The following is a 17326-nucleotide window of genomic DNA, read 5'->3' as shown; positions in this document are numbered from 1 at the left end:
TAACCAATGTAGCTAGCTAGCTATCCCATCATCAGCCAGTATTCCCACCTTAAGTAAATACATGTTCAAAACATTTAATTTATATTTTCTATTTTCCTACACATTTCAAATGTTTAAATTAATCATTTAATTGATACATTTTAAAAATTATATACTTTAAGTATAAACATCTAAATATTATACTGGTTAATAATGTCATGATTAAATTACGTATCTGTACACCGTCTTCAGAATTATTATAATAATAGTAATCCTAATTTCTCTTTTAATAATAGTAATGTCACATAAGATAGAGTATAAACTGTGTATTATAGTAGTTGCGTGCACAGCAGAGCTGGGGGAGAAAGCTGCGCTCGCTTCTCCTGCAGAGACTGAATATTAAAAAAAAAAACAAGAGTTTTACACTCAATAAACATATAATTTAACCAGCTCTAATTAACACATATACACCAGAAACCTGTCTGTAGAACATTGAAACATTCTCAAAATGCAGACCTTTCTCTTATTATGTACATTATGTATAGACCACAATTTAAAGTCGTATTAAAGAAGAAAATCAAGTTGTTGTCAAATTAAACACCTCAAGTCTTGAAAAACACTTTCCATTGTATTAATTATGTAAGTTTTTAAATTATATTACTTTTTGGAGCAATGGTATGGAACATTTAGAAAAAAAATGTATTCTTGGTTTTACATAGACCAGAATTTAGACTAGTATAAAATAAAAAAAGCAAAGGATTATCGAATAACACAGCTGAAGTCTTTAACATATCATTCTCATATATTAAAGGTGTGTAACATTTTGGAGGAATTGGAGGTCAAACCTAAGAAATTCTGTCCTATAAAACCAAAAAATTAAACTGTTATCTAAAGATATAATTTAATTATTGAAGAAGTCTTTCTATAGTATTAATGATATAAGTATAAAGTTATATTAATGTAGAATTTTGGAGATATTTGAGGTCAAACTTATTAAAAAATGCTCAGATTAGTTTAAGTGGTAGTTTTCACCTGTATCCAGCAGAGGGCGCTCCGTGCATCCTTCCACACTCTACCTGAACCAGAGCTGGTTTATAGCGAGACTGCCCATTTCAGATAATCACTCCTAACCGCTAGAGGGCGCCCGCGAGTGAGTCTAAAATTAATGGGTTAAACGGAGCTAAACGGCTAAAAACACTAATTAAAAATATTAACTAAATACTTTTCTAAGATTTTCTTTTAATTTCGGAAAGTTGAATTATACATTCAGCTAAAAATACAAGAAAAAACTACCGATTACTGTCTATTTTTAGACAGCAAACGTATTTCAGACAATAGATGCGCTAGCATTACTGCTACTGCGAGCTGATTGGTTGTTTAAGATACAATCAAATCACATTTATATTATTACGCTTTATTATAAAGATCTCTATCTCTCTCGTACACACACTCTCTCTCTCTCTCTCTCACACACACACACACACACTCATACACTCTCTGACACTCACACACTCTCTCTCTCTCCGACACACACACACACTCTCTCTCTGTCACACACATACTCTCTCGCGCTCTCACACACACACACACACACACACACACACACACACACACACACACACACACACACACACACACACACACACACACACACACTCACTTTCTCACAAACACACACACACACACTCACTTTGTTTCACACACACACACACACACACACACACACACACACACACACTCTCTCTCTCTCACACAGTCTTTCTCTCTCTCTCTCTCTCACACACACACTTTTTTACACTTTCTGTCACACACACTCACACTCTCTATCTTTGTCTCTCTCTCTCACACACACACACATACACACATTTTTTCTGTCACACACTTTCTCACACACACACTATCTCTCTGTCATTCACACACACTCTGCCTCTCTCTCTCTCTCTCTCACACACACACACACACGCGCGAGCGCTTAGACAGAGTGAGTGCGCGCGGGGAGGCTGTGTTTTCTGGGGCTCGTGAGCTGGAGTTGAGTGAAGATGAGCGGGACGCTGCTGCGCGCGGACTCGTGTTTCTGAGGTTCGGTTCTGAGGATTATCTGCGCGCGCGGGACCATGCGGGCTGTTCGGGTCACGAGGCGGTTCTGTTTACTGCTGCTGCTCTTACACACTGCACAGATCCACGCGCTCCTCCACCAGCAGCACAGCGGTAACACACACACACACTGTCTCACACACACACACACACACACACTGCATGTATAGTTACACTTTAAAACATTGTATTACATTTATTACACATTTTACTTGTTAGGAACTCTGCAATGTTAACCTAATATTAATAAATGCATATAGAAACAATAATACTGTGCAATACATTAAGTAAATATTATTTAAGTACATAATTAAAATAAAAAAAATAAAGATTTTTGGTTCTCTGCTTGTGTGCACCAGAAACATACATAGTCAATTGTAGCATTAGCAAGCTAGTTATCTATAACTATCTATAAATTAAATAAATGAATCTTTGTTGTTTAGGATGTTGTTTCAAATAAATGAGTCAGATATGTCGATCTAGCTAACTAATTTATTAGCAAAAGCTAACAGCAGCATATATTTATTCATATGGCATTTGTAAAACTAACCCTATGGTGTGGAGGCTGTACTAGCTGACTAGCTGTCACTGTGCTGTGGGTTGTTTTGCATACTTCAAAACACAGTTACAATGTACAGCTTTGGAAAACATGAAGAGAGCACTTCAGTTTCTGAATCAGTTTCTCTGATTTTGCTATTTATAGGTTTATGTTTGAGTAAAATGAACATTGTTGTTTTATTCTATAAACTACAGACAACATTTCTCCCAAATTCCAAATAAAAATATTCTCATTTAGAGCATTTATTTACAGAAAATAAGAAATGTCTGAAATAACAAAAAAGACGCAGAGCTTTCAGACCTCAAATAATGCAAAGAAAACAAGTTCATATTCATAAAGTTTTAAGAGTTCAGAAATCAATATTTGGTGGAATAACCCTGTTTTTTAATCACAGTTTTCATGCATCTTGTTCTCCTCCACCAGTCTTACACACTGCTTTTGGATAACTTTATGCTGCTTTACTCCTGGTGCAAAAATTCAAGCAGTTCAGTTTGGTGGTTTGGTGGTTTGTGATCATCCATCTTCCTCTTGATTATATTCCAGAGCTTTTCAATTTGCTAAAAATCAAAGAAACTCATCATTTTTAAGTGGTCTCTTATTTTTTGTCCAAAGCTGTATATTTTATGTCTTAGTCTTTAAACATTTAATAAGTTTAAACCTAATAATTTCTATTTTATATGCCAAAGTGCCAAAAGTATTCTCTCACACATCCAAATGACTGAACTCAGGTGTTCCTGAATCTCTTCCGTCTCCACAGGTGTATGATAATAAAAGCAGCAGCTAGGCATGCTGGGACTGCTTCTATAAACATTAGTGAAAGAATGGATCTCAGGAGCTCAGTGATAGGATGCAGCCCCTGTGCAACAACAAGTCCAGTCGGGAAATTTCACTACTCACTACTAAATATTCCACAGCCAACTGTCAGTGATATTATAACACAGTGGAAGAGACTGGGAACGACAGCGACATAGTGCATAGTGCACAGAGTTCATCAACTTTCTGCAGTCATTACATCACTACACACCTCCAAACTTCATGTAGCTTCAGAGTTCATCACTACACACCTCCAAACTTCATGTAGCTTCAGAGTTCATCACTACACACCTCCAAACTCCATGTAGCTTCAGAGTTCATCATCACTACACACCTCCAAACTTCATGTAGCTTCAGAGTTCATCACTACACACCTCCAAACTTCATGTAGCTTCAGAGTTCATCACTACACACCTCCAAACTTCATGTAGCTTCAGAGTTCATCACTACACACCTCCAAACTTCATGTAGCTTCAGAGTTCATCATCACTACACACCTCCAAACTTCATGTAGCTTCAGAGTTCATCATCACTACACACCTCCAAACTTCATGTAGCTTCAGAGTTCATCACTACACACCTCCAAACTTCATGTAGCTTCAGAGTTCATCACTACACACCTCCAAACTTCATGTAGCTTCAGAGTTCATCATCACTACACACCTCCAAACTCCATGTAGCTTCAGAGTTCATCACTACACACCTCTAAACTTCATGTAGCTTCAGAGTTCATCATCACTACACACCTCCAAACTCCATGTAGCTTCAGAGTTCATCACTACACACCTCCAAACTCCATGTAGCTTCAGAGTTCATCACTACACACCTCCAAACTTCATGTAGCTTCAGAGTTCATCACTACACACCTCCAAACTTCATGTAGCTTCAGAGTTCATCACTACACACCTCCAAACTCCATGTAGCTTCAGAGTTCATCACTACACACCTCCAAACTTCATGTAGCTTCAGAGTTCATCACTACACACCTCCAAACTCCATGTAGCTTCAGAGTTCATCACTACACACCTCCAAACTTCATGTAGCTTCAGAGTTCATCATCACTACACACCTCCAAACTTCATGTAGCTTCAGAGTTCATCACTCACTACACACCTCCAAACTTCATGTAGCTTCAGAGTTCATCACTCACTACACACCTCCAAACTTCATGTAGCTTCAGAGTTCATCACTCATTACACACCTCCAAACTTCATGTAGCTTCGGAGTTCATCACTACACACCTCCAAACTTCATGTAGCTTCAGAGTTCATCACTACACACCTCCAAACTTCATGTAGCTTCAGAGTCCATCACTACACACCTCCAAACTTCATGTAGCTTCAGAGTTCATCACTACACACCTCCAAACTTCATGTAGCTTCAGAGTTCATCACTCACTACACACCTCCAAACTTCATGTAGCTTCAGAGTTCATCACTCACTACACACCTCCAAACTTCATGTAGCTTCAGAGTTCATCACTACACACCTCCAAACTTCATGTAGCTTCAGAGTTCATCACTCACTACACACCTCCAAACTTCATGTAGCTTCAGAGTTCATCACTCACTACACACCTCCAAACTTCATGTAGCTTCAGAGTTCATCACTACACACCTCCAAACTTCATGTAGCTTCAGAGTTCATCACTCACTACACACCTCCAAACTTCATGTAGCTTCAGAGTTCATCACTACACACCTCCAAACTTTATGTAGCTTCAGAGTTCATCATCACTACACACCTCCAAACTTCATGTAGCTTCAGAGTTCATCATCACTACACACCTCCAAACTTCATGTAGCTTCAGAGTTCATCACTCAGTACACACCTCCAAACTTCATGTAGCTTCAGAGTTCATCACTACACACCTCCAAACTTCATGTAGCTTCAGAGTTCATCACTCACTACACACCTCCAAACTTCATGTAGCTTCAGAGTTCATCACTACACACCTCCAAACTTCATGTAGCTTCAGAGTTCATCACTCACTACACACCTCCAAACTTCATGTAGCTTCAGAGTTCATCACTCACTACACACCTCCAAACTTCATGTAGCTTCAGAGTTCATCACTCACTACACACCTCCAAACTTCATGTAGCTTCAGAGTTCATCACTACACACCTCCAAACTTCATGTAGCTTCAGAGTTCATCACTACACACCTCCAAACTTCATGTAGCTTCAGAGTTCATCACTACACACCTCCAAACTTCATGTAGCTTCAGAGTTCATCATCACTACACACCTCCAAACTTCATGTAGCTTCAGAGTTCATCACTACACACCTCCAAACTTCATGTAGCTTCAGAGTTCATCATCACTACACACCTCCAAACTCCATGTAGCTTCAGAGTTCATCACTACACACCTCCAAACTTCATGTAGCTTCAGAGTTCATCATCACTACACACCTCCAAACTCCATGTAGCTTCAGAGTTCATCACTACACACCTCCAAACTCCATGTAGCTTCAGAGTTCATCACTACACACCTCCAAACTTCATGTAGCTTCAGAGTTCATCACTACACACCTCCAAACTTCATGTAGCTTCAGAGTTCATCACTACACACCTCCAAACTCCATGTAGCTTCAGAGTTCATCACTACACACCTCCAAACTTCATGTAGCTTCAGAGTTCATCACTACACACCTCCAAACTCCATGTAGCTTCAGAGTTCATCACTACACACCTCCAAACTTCATGTAGCTTCAGAGTTCATCATCACTACACACCTCCAAACTTCATGTAGCTTCAGAGTTCATCACTCACTACACACCTCCAAACTTCATGTAGCTTCAGAGTTCATCACTCACTACACACCTCCAAACTTCATGTAGCTTCAGAGTTCATCACTCATTACACACCTCCAAACTTCATGTAGCTTCGGAGTTCATCACTACACACCTCCAAACTTCATGTAGCTTCAGAGTTCATCACTACACACCTCCAAACTTCATGTAGCTTCAGAGTCCATCACTACACACCTCCAAACTTCATGTAGCTTCAGAGTTCATCACTACACACCTCCAAACTTCATGTAGCTTCAGAGTTCATCACTCACTACACACCTCCAAACTTCATGTAGCTTCAGAGTTCATCACTCACTACACACCTCCAAACTTCATGTAGCTTCAGAGTTCATCACTACACACCTCCAAACTTCATGTAGCTTCAGAGTTCATCACTCACTACACACCTCCAAACTTCATGTAGCTTCAGAGTTCATCACTCACTACACACCTCCAAACTTCATGTAGCTTCAGAGTTCATCACTACACACCTCCAAACTTCATGTAGCTTCAGAGTTCATCACTCACTACACACCTCCAAACTTCATGTAGCTTCAGAGTTCATCACTACACACCTCCAAACTTTATGTAGCTTCAGAGTTCATCATCACTACACACCTCCAAACTTCATGTAGCTTCAGAGTTCATCATCACTACACACCTCCAAACTTCATGTAGCTTCAGAGTTCATCACTCAGTACACACCTCCAAACTTCATGTAGCTTCAGAGTTCATCACTACACACCTCCAAACTTCATGTAGCTTCAGAGTTCATCACTCACTACACACCTCCAAACTTCATGTAGCTTCAGAGTTCATCACTACACACCTCCAAACTTCATGTAGCTTCAGAGTTCATCACTCACTACACACCTCCAAACTTCATGTAGCTTCAGAGTTCATCACTCACTACACACCTCCAAACTTCATGTAGCTTCAGAGTTCATCACTCACTACACACCTCCAAACTTCATGTAGCTTCAGAGTTCATCACTACACACCTCCAAACTTCATGTAGCTTCAGAGTTCATCACTACACACCTCCAAACTTCATGTAGCTTCAGAGTTCATCACTACACACCTCCAAACTTTATGTCGATTTTAATTCATTCATTTAATTCTAATTCATTTAGAAAATTATATTTGGTGGATTTATTGTTTCTGGATTAGTTGAATAGTGTTGAGCTGGTGTTTGTGTTGGTTTGGTTGTAGATGTGGACCAGTGTGCAGAGGGGAGCGATGCCTGCCACATTGACGCGATTTGTCAGAACACCCCAACGTCCTACAAGTGCACATGCAAAACAGGGTTTAAAGGAGACGGTAAACAGTGTGAAGGTAATTTAACCTCCTTTTAATTCTTTATCTAAATTTTCCTTTTTTATGGTTTAGTGGTAGTGCATATGCTAGGTAAACTGTCATATTTAGCATTAGCTAGCTAAATAAATGCATCTTTGAAGTTTAGGATGTTTTCACACTTGTTGGACATAAATGAGTAATGATAATGGTTTAAAGCCTCTACCTGAGCCTTAAAGTCTTAAATAATCTTGTTGTTTTTAATGTATTTGAGTTTATATGGACATCTCTCCTTTTCCTCTTTTATGGTAAGTTATGGTAAAACTAACCCCACGGTATGGAGGCTGTACTTTAGCCTAATTAGCTTTTACTGTGAGTTTTTATGCATCATGCTTCAAAACAGAGCTACACCAATCTGTATATATATATTGTATATGTGTGTGTTTACAGTACTACTCAAAAGTGTGGACACATCTTAAATGAATAAGTTTCATTATTTAAAAAAACTTCTGCATTGTAGATTAATACTAAACTCATCCAAACTATGAAGAAAAACATATGGATTTTTTTAATAAACCAAAAAAGTGTTAAACAAACCAAAATATGTTTTATATTTTATTTTAAACAGTTTTAAACATCTCTGCTGGATTTTCTCAGTCAGCTTTATGAGGTAGAGTCACCTGGAATTCAGGCTTTCAGTTAACAGCTGTGCTGAACTCATCAAGAGTTAATTACTTGAATTTCTTGTCTCTTAATAAAGTGTTTGAGAGCATCAGTTAAAGTAAAGTAGTGAAGAGGTAGAGTTACAGGTATACAGTGAATAGTGAATATTTGAGTAATGTTCTAATCTATAAAATGGCATTCATTTTTTTTACAGTACAGGTGTATATGGGAGTGAAAAACTTGGGGGCAGATTCCCAAAATTGTGCAGAGAAACAATTTTTACAGCATGTAGAATAGTGAAATAAAAAGAATGTACAGATAGCTTTACAGTATAAACAATAAACGCAATAACTTATACCACAGACATACTGACAAATGGTATTGCACAGAAATATGCTAAGTAAGATTGGATATATAAATATATACGATGCAATATAAATGTGCAGATATCTATATAGTGTGTATAGAAGAAAGAAGTAAAGTAAAGTAAAGAAAGTAGAAAAAAAGTAATAAATAAATTTAAGAAATGAAGGTCAGTCAATCCGAAAGTCAATTTCAAGAAGTTTAAAAGTATCCTCAAGTGCCAAAAAAGACAATCAAAAACGTTATGATGATGAAACTGGCACTCATCAGGAACGCCCCAGAAAAGGAAAGAAGAGCGAGAGTTTCCTCTGTTGTACAGGATAAGATAATCAGAGTTACCAGCCTCAGAAACCACAAGTTAACATCACTTTTAACACTTTTAAGTTACTATGTGGGGAAAACAATAAAAAATAAAAACATTGAATGAGAAGATTTGTCCAAACTATTGACTGGAACTGTAAATAAGTATAGGAAATTCAATGTATATCCACAAATCTGTAATAAATAAAACATAATAATAGACTTTAACTTTTATGGTGCCTAAAAGGAATATTTTAAGTATGGTGAAAGGTGAAGTGTGACTGCAGCAATTAAATGGCAACTTCTAAAACAACTTCTATTAAAAGTAAATTACTGCAACACAAATACGAAAAACACCTATACTCTACACTTCATGGTGTGAGTCCAGATGCACAGCAAAAAGGAGAGTGCAGTTAATTATCTGAACCTTTTACCTGGATTTATTTAACTAAATTATTAATAATCTAATGATAAATCAGTAGTTTTAAAGAAAAATTCGACAGTATTTATTATTATTTATTCTCTGTTCAGTTATTAACAATCAATAGTTTTTTATTTAGACTAGTGTCATATTTATTATTAATATTTCCCTGCAGTTTTGTGTTGTTTTGTATGTGTTTTTCTCTGCTGTTGATCTTTAAAGAGCTTTTTCTTATTGAAACTCTGATCCTTCATTAACATTGACTTGCTTCCTGTTTTTAGATGTAGATGAGTGTGATTCGGAGTATAACGGCGGCTGTGTTCACGAGTGCAACAACATACCCGGTAATTACCGCTGCACCTGCCACGATGGATTCAACTTAGCTCACGACGGACACAACTGCCTGGGTAAGAAGCTTATTATACACCGCAGCTGGGGTTATAGTGCAGTAACAATGAGGGTACATTAATTACAACCGTACTAATAACAGAATGTCAATTATTAAATAACACATTACAATATTTTATTATAAAACATTATTATTTAAAACATTCTTACTCATTAAAACAGGGTAATGTTAAATATCCCTAGTAAAAGAAAAGTGCATTTAAGTATACTTAATATGGAAAAGTACATACTTTAAGCATTAAAATTAATATGTACTTAAATACAAACTAAATGTACTATTTGGAACAACTTATGGAAACGTAAGTATATTTTAATTGTAATTAAGCTATATTTAAATACAACATAAAAGCATTAGGTTCTGCAAACTTAAGTAGATTTAAGTTTGTGTTTTTTAAACATCATTTTTGTAATTCACATGAAGTATATTGTAAATTTAGTGCTTTGCATATTGATGCACATATTGTGTGCACCTTAATGACACTGGAAAAAAATATAAATTTATTTAAAGCTAAGACATATATATTTTCTGTCAACAAAACGTTTAATTTAAAGTAATGTTTCTTAAAAATACATTTTATTTTACTTTTCACAAGGGAATGTATTGACTAGTATCATTAGTTAGTGCCGAGGGGGGGTTTGGGTGTAGGTGGTGAAGATGGCTGTGTCCCAAAAACTTGTGTATACACTTTGAAAAAACTCTCCATCCTGCCCCGCCCCTAAACCCATACATCACTACTATACTCCTCTCATTTTCTAAATGTTGAGGGTGAAGTCAGCTAAATTCAGGGGATTTAGTTACACTTTAATCATGTTTATTTATGTGGTACATATTGTTAAAGTGACTTTTATTATGTAAGGATGTTAACACTGGAAGAAAAAAACGCGGATCAGGTTTTTATTTTTTTACACACTGTGTAAATAATTCTGTATTAATAGATCAATACAATAAATCTACCCAGCTGACCACAGGTTTAATGTTGGTTATGATGTCAGATGACAAGACATTTACACCAGGATGACGTAATCCATCCATCAATCCATCTACAGCTCTGGAAAAAAATAAGAGAACACTTAAAAATCATGATTTTTTTTTTTTTACCAAATTAAAAACCTCTGGAATATAATCAAGAGGAAGATGGATGGTCACAAACCATCAAACCACCAAACTGAACTGCTTGAATTTTTGCACCAGGAGTAAAGCAGCATAAAGTTATCCAAAAGCAGTGTGTAAGACTGGTGGAGGAGAACATGATGCCAAAAAACTGTGATTAAAAACCTCCAGGATTATTCCACCAAATATTGATTATTTCTGAACTCTTAAAACTTTATGAATATGAACTTGTTTTCTTTGCATTATTTGAGGTCTGAAAGCTCTGCATCTTTTTTGTTATTTCAGTCATTTCTCATTTTCTGTAAATAAATGCTCTAAATGAGAATATATTTATTTGTAATTTGGGAGAAATGTTGTCTGTAGTTTATAGAATAAAACAACAATGTTCATTTTACTCAAACTTAAACCTATAAATAGAAAAATCAGAGATCTATCTATCTAGCGTGTAGTATTATTGTCAGTGTATAGTGGGGGGGTACTCTGTGCTGTGTTTTTTACAGGGTGAGCTGGTGTTTGTAGTAAATGGAGTTTGTGTGTTTGATGGACTGTAGTGATGAGCTGTGTTCTGTTTTAGATGTGGACGAGTGTTTGTGCAACAATGGCGGCTGTCAGCATGTGTGTGTGAACACCATGGGAAGCTACGAGTGTCGCTGCAAAGACGGATTCTTCTTAAGTGACAATCAGCACACATGCATCCATCGCTCTGTGGGTGAGTAGCTCCACAACACACCAGTGCTCTCACCAATTACTGTGCAGCTTGATTTACAGCGTCAGTGTGTCTTTGCTATCGTAACGACAGGAAAAGTACACCTTATGCAGCTCGAAATGCTGTGCCAAAGGCATGTACTAATTCTCTTAATTAATCATGGGTGTGGTTAATTTTGGGCGTAACATGAAATAAACCAATCACAGTGACTCTTGCTCATCATTCTCTTTAAGAGTAGAACCAGGTGAGCTCTGACTTTGGTGGATTGCTATTTTAACGGTGCAGCTACCTGGACGTGTCCAACAAACTCTTCTCAGCAGAGGAAACTGAGCTGCTGGTTGACGCTGTGAAGGAGCTCCAGCAGCTCATTTACGGGAACAGCAATGTTATTTTAAAACCTGTGTTTTCCATTGCTAAGATAGCAATACGCCAGAAATGTACTTGAACACACCTCACTTCTGTTGCTGTTTTATATCGCAGGCAGCTTTAGTGTGCTTAGGGTCATTGTCATGTTGCATGACTCACCTCCTTTTGAGATTTAGTTCATGGACAGGTGTCCTGACATTTTCCTTGAGAATTCTGTGATATGATTCAGAATTCATGGTTCCATCCTGATCCAGATGCAGCAAAACAGCAATATCGCAATATTGATATTTTGCCAATATTAATATTTTTGTTTGGCTGAAGTACAGAGTTATACAGGAGTTTAGTTTAGATCTCCAGCACCGAGACTGGAGCAGTATTAGCATTAGCCGCTAACCATGCTAAGTGCCCTTAGCCCTTAGCCCTTACTCTGTTCAGAGGTAGGTATATCGGACTGTAGTCTGGGTGTTTACCGTGTTAAAACAAGCTACATGGGACATACCGCTAGCTAATATCACCCTGGCTTACCAGAACACTCAGGGTTCCTCAGTGTAGCGCTGTCGGCTGTATTAGCCGCTAACCGCGGCTAGCCTTAATGGAAATCTGGAAATCTAAGCTTACTGTAAATAAAAAGAGTCCAGTTTGCAGGAGAGAAATCTGTGTAGATTAACATCCAGCACTCGTTTAACTTTAAAAGATTTTTTTTGTTTTTTTTAGAATTACAGTTTTGTTTACTTAACCCATTCAGACCTGAATTATGTGCCCCTGTTGTCAAAATAAAAATAATAATAACAATGCTATTTCTTTTGTAATGCACACAAAGGGAGACTCTAATATTCTAATATAAAACATAGCATCAAATCCAGTTAACTAAAATAAGTACGTTTTTTTATGTCCATTGGATTGAAAGTTATCCCTAAACACCAAACTAAACATGAAAAAAGTGTTTAAAGTTCTAAATCACATACAATCAAGCTCTTTTAATTTGCCTCTTCGGCTCTAGTGCTGTCTTTTTTTTCTAGTGCAGTGGGCGGGACTAAGCTGTTGTTTCATTGGCTTATAAACTTTATTATTGGCTAGTTTAAAGTCTATACTGATTAACAACAGGTTAATCTCAGTTATCTCGGTTAGTGTTCTGTGCAACAAAACATTTAAAAATAAGAAAATACATGATGTCCACTGTAATGGACGCAGGGTCTGAAAGGGTTTATTTAGCTTAGCTGTACAGATTTCACCAACCAGCGACCAGACCTGCTGAGTTAGGAGGAAAACATGGCGACACCCCTGTTCCTTACTAGTGTTACATAATGCGCCTTATAATCTGGTGCACCTTATGTCTGAAAATAAACCTGAAATTAGACCAGTAAATAGATGTTCATTGATAGTGAGTAAAAAACGCGGTGAAAATATAATATTATATATTGTGAGACACAAGATGCTGTTAGCCCACAGTGTGTGTGTAGTGTGTAGGGACACACTGGTGAGTTGTGTGTGCGTGTTGAGGTGTGTCGCTGGGCCGTGTCGAGGGGTGAGTTCACAAGAAAACCGGGCCGATCTGTAAACGTCGGCACATAACATCTCAACCCTCAGTCCTGTTACCTAAACTAACTCTTACATCTTATTTGTTTATTTTTAAAATACAAATTTTAGGAAATCATTAGCATAGCCGCTGTTTAGCTATTTTTCATGTATTTGCTAATTCTGTGCTAAACATTTATTACTGTTACTTTCCTTCCTGTCACTCATAACATAAAAAGTAACAGGAGTGAGTGCCAGTAACAGGAGTAAATTTTTTTGTCATAAATATGAATTATTTGAACATGCAGTCTATAACCATTTCTTTATAAGTATGTATTTGGAGAGTCATGTCTGTCATCTGCTGGTGTTGATCCACTGTGTTTTATCATCAAGTCTAAAGTCTAAAGTGCAGTGAGTGTTTTCCTACAAAATCTTACAGCACTTCATATCTTACAGCTTCCCTCTGCTACTGACAGCTTTTATAGAGATGCAGATTTCATTTTCCAGCAGGACTTGGCACACTGCTCACACTGCCAAAAGTACCAATTGGTCTTAATATATAATATTCAAATTTTCTGAGACACTGATTTTTGGTTTTTCATTGACTGTAAGCCATAATAATCATCAACAATAAAAGTAAAAAGAAATAAACACTTAAAATAGATCACTCTGTGTTTAATACATCTATATAATATGAGTTTCACGTTTGCAAAGATATTCTAATTTTTTAAGATGGCCCTGTATAAGAAATCAGCGATTTGATGTGTATCACAATATAGGGCATACGATATATGATATTAAATATATCATGTTATATTATGATGGTTTAAATAAAATAATTTTAAGAAAACCTAAAGATTTAGGTTTTCTTTTATCGAGTTAGAACAGTGGAATCGAATGATAGAGTTCACTACTGTTATCTAGTGGGCGGAGTTTAAACACAGCATGAAGTGGACCATTTCTGACACCATTCTTTACATTTAAACTAATAATAGGTAAAACTTTACAATGAGAAAACACTATTTTATACGAGATCAGGGTAAGTTAGTAAGGTACTGACAGTAGTGGTCGCTGGACCGTGTCGGGGGAGAGGTCGTAAGAGAACCGGGCCGATCCGTAAACGTCGGCACATAAGGTCTGGTGATTGACGGCAGAAAAGGGAGGGAGGGAGGGGGGGAGTGGCAGCTTTTAAGTGGGGCTCCTCTCCGGGTCATTATCCTCAGCGGCTCGGCTCCTGAGGGCCCCCGCTGTGGGAACGGGAGCCCCGAGTCCCGCCCAACAAAACCGGCTAATAACTGAACACTCAGCCTTTGGGCCGGGCCCTTAGACGGGAATAAAGCAGCTTTTTATGTGTCTGTAGCTTCTCAGCCGTAAGTATTGTTAACCCCCCCCCCCCTCCTCCTGCCTCTCTTTTCCTTCCACTCAAAGACACACCCCCATCCTACCCTCCTACCACCAATAACCCCCCCCCCCACCCCCCCCTCTTCTCTAAAATGGACTGAAGTTTGCGAGGTTTCCACCCCATTGGGTTTCTCTGGGCAAACGTGCTAAATCCCATTAACACGTCCACTGGAGGTTAGAGTGAATGGGGGGAGCTGACCCGTTACACTCGCGCGGGCGAGAGTGCTATTGACGGGGGGTCAGAGTGCACGGGATTAAATGGCATTGGATTTGAAAAGAGTTATACACAGGTGTGTATAGGAACAGATGGATCAGGCTGGAAGTGTGTGTGTGAGTGTGTGTGTTTAGTTGGATATAGTGTGCAGTGTTAATCTGGGTAGTACTTAAGCTATACTTGCACTTGAACACGAAAGTGTGTGAAAATGTAAAAGTATAAACATGAATGTATGTTTAATGGAAATTCCAAAGAATCTGTGCCATTTCTCTCCACAGGAAATTACACGTATAAATGTGCACACAAAATAACTTTAAAATATATTTTATTATTATTAAGCAAAGTGTCTTGTACATTGATTTAATTGCAAAAGTAAGATATGCAATTAAAAACATTAATAAAAACTACTTTAAAAATCAGTTGAAAAAATACCATTTGATCATGGGAAGACCAAAATTCCCCAAAAGTTCCCTCATTAGTTTTTCTGTATATTTGATCTTATTGTAACTGTAATGACTGAGGAGCTCAATCTCAACACTCAGTCCTGTTACCTAAATTAATTCTTACATCTTATTGGTTTATTTTTAAGATACAGATTTTCAATATCAATTAGATATTTTTCATGTTTGTGCTAATTCTATGCCAACAGTCATACGTTCATCGCTATCTTGGCATGTGCCCAGCACGTGTACACACTGCTCCTTACACACACATGTTAACACAGAATAGTAAATAAAATAACATTGCTGTTCCCGTAAATGAGCTGCTGGAGCTCCTTCACAGCGTCAACCAGCAGCTCAGTTTCCTCTGCTGAGAAGAGTTTGTTGAACACGTCCAGGTAGCTGCACCGTTACAATAGCAATCCACCAAGAGAATGATGAGCAAAAGACACTCTGTTTATTTCATATTACGCCCAAAATTCATCCATACATCCATAATTTATTAAGAGAATTGGTACATGACTTTTGCGTTGTGTTTCGAGATGTGCATTGTGTACTTTTCCAGTCGTTACGATAGCAAAGACACACTGACATGCCCTAAATCAAGCTGCCCATAATCTTATAATAGTTGTACTAGAGCTGGGTGATACTATATGAGCTCAGATCAGTTTGTGAGAACACGTATCTCAGATAACTGATTCTCTTCCTCTACAGAAGGTCTGAGCTGCATGAATAAAGACCACGGCTGTGCTCACATCTGCAGAGAGACGCCCAAGGGGGGCGTGTCCTGCGAGTGCCGGCCCGGGTTCGAGCTTGCCAAGAACCAGCGCGGCTGCACCTGTACGTACCAATATACATTTACTGACTCTGACTCTAGAAAGAGAATTTTACAAAAGGAAAGTTACAGTTGGTGCCTATTAAATTCAGTCCAAGTGACATCATTGTCAGTATATTTATATATACAGTGTGAAAAACCCTTCTCATTAAGTAATTTTGATTTTCTTTCTTTTTTCCTACATAGTTAATGAATAGTGAAGTGCAAAATATAAAACATATATATTTTTTTACTATTAATCTACAGTGCAGAAAGGGGGCAAGGGGTTATTCTATTATTGCACTTGAACAATACTGAGCTAAGAAATGTTGCTGTGGTTCAGACCCAGGCTGGATGATCTGACTGTGTTGATGTGCTTGTTGCCTAGTGACCTGTATCCATGGCAACGGCGGCTGCCAACACATCTGTGAGGATACAGAGCAAGGGCCGGTGTGCCGGTGCCACGGCAGATACACGCTGCAGGCCGACGGACGCACCTGTACAGGTAAGGAGTCTGTAACTATAGGGTGCACATAAAAGCATTAGCATTAGCCACTAACCTCAGCGCTAGCTCTTTCGCCATTCAACCATAACATTACCGTGTTAAAACAAGCTACGTGGGGTGAACCGCTAGCTAATATCACTCTGGGTTACTGGAACACTCAGGTTTCCTCAGTCTGCTGTTAGCGGCTACTGTTAATGCTGCTGCATCCCAGCCTTAGTGCTGAAGAAACTTTACTGAACACGAATCCTTAAACAAAATATTGGGAATCTAAGCTTAAGCTTGTAAAACAAAAGCGCTTTACTCTCCCAAACAAACAGTTTTCAGGAGAGAGATCTGTGTAGATGTTTTTTTTTTTATTTTAAAAATTACAGTTTTGCTTACTTAAGCACAAGTCTAGTTCAACACATATATAAAAAATATAGGGACTCGTATGTGCTTTACCAAACAGTTGAGCCGTAGTTTATCAAAATAAGGGTTAATATTGGTGGATATTGTTGTTGTGGATGGTGGATATCCTGTTGTTTAGTAGTTCTGATTGGCCACCAGATTTCACTTTGATGGTGGA

General features: G+C 37.9%; 1 protein-coding gene and 1 long non-coding RNA gene across 12 annotated transcripts in view; one reads left to right on the top strand and one right to left on the bottom strand.

The window, feature by feature from the left end:
* The first annotated feature begins 1426 nt into the window (after positions 1-1426).
* scube2 (signal peptide, CUB domain, EGF-like 2) overlaps positions 1427-17326 on the top strand; it is a 74954-nt gene continuing 59054 nt past the window's right edge. Inside the window, exons 1-6 of one of the 3 annotated variants that reach the window (XM_049465386.1) lie at positions 1427-2187; positions 7454-7576; positions 9563-9688; positions 11375-11509; positions 16157-16282; positions 16645-16761. In XM_049465386.1, coding sequence (XP_049321343.1) covers positions 2094-2187; positions 7454-7576; positions 9563-9688; positions 11375-11509; positions 16157-16282; positions 16645-16761 — 721 coding nt within the window. In that variant the 5' untranslated portion in view covers positions 1427-2093. The remainder of the gene's footprint in view (positions 2188-7453; positions 7577-9562; positions 9689-11374; positions 11510-16156; positions 16283-16644; positions 16762-17326) is intronic. The other 2 variants (XM_049465387.1, XM_049465385.1) reach the window with 2 other exon arrangements.
* The window catches only part of LOC125782180 (uncharacterized), a 132521-nt gene continuing 118871 nt past the window's right edge, over positions 3677-17326 (bottom strand). Inside the window, exons 1-5 of one of the 9 annotated variants that reach the window (XR_007424760.1) lie at positions 6860-6942; positions 5942-6061; positions 5653-5901; positions 4232-4391; positions 3677-3736 (exon numbers count right to left, since the gene is read on the bottom strand). This is a non-coding gene — a long non-coding RNA (uncharacterized LOC125782180). The other 8 variants (XR_007424758.1, XR_007424761.1, XR_007424764.1 and 5 more) reach the window with 8 other exon arrangements.

Source organism: Astyanax mexicanus, chromosome 16, assembly GCF_023375975.1.
Source record: "Astyanax mexicanus isolate ESR-SI-001 chromosome 16, AstMex3_surface, whole genome shotgun sequence".
NCBI classification, from domain to species: domain Eukaryota; kingdom Metazoa; phylum Chordata; class Actinopteri; order Characiformes; family Acestrorhamphidae; genus Astyanax; species Astyanax mexicanus.
This window is presented reverse-complemented; position numbering and strand designations above follow the sequence as displayed.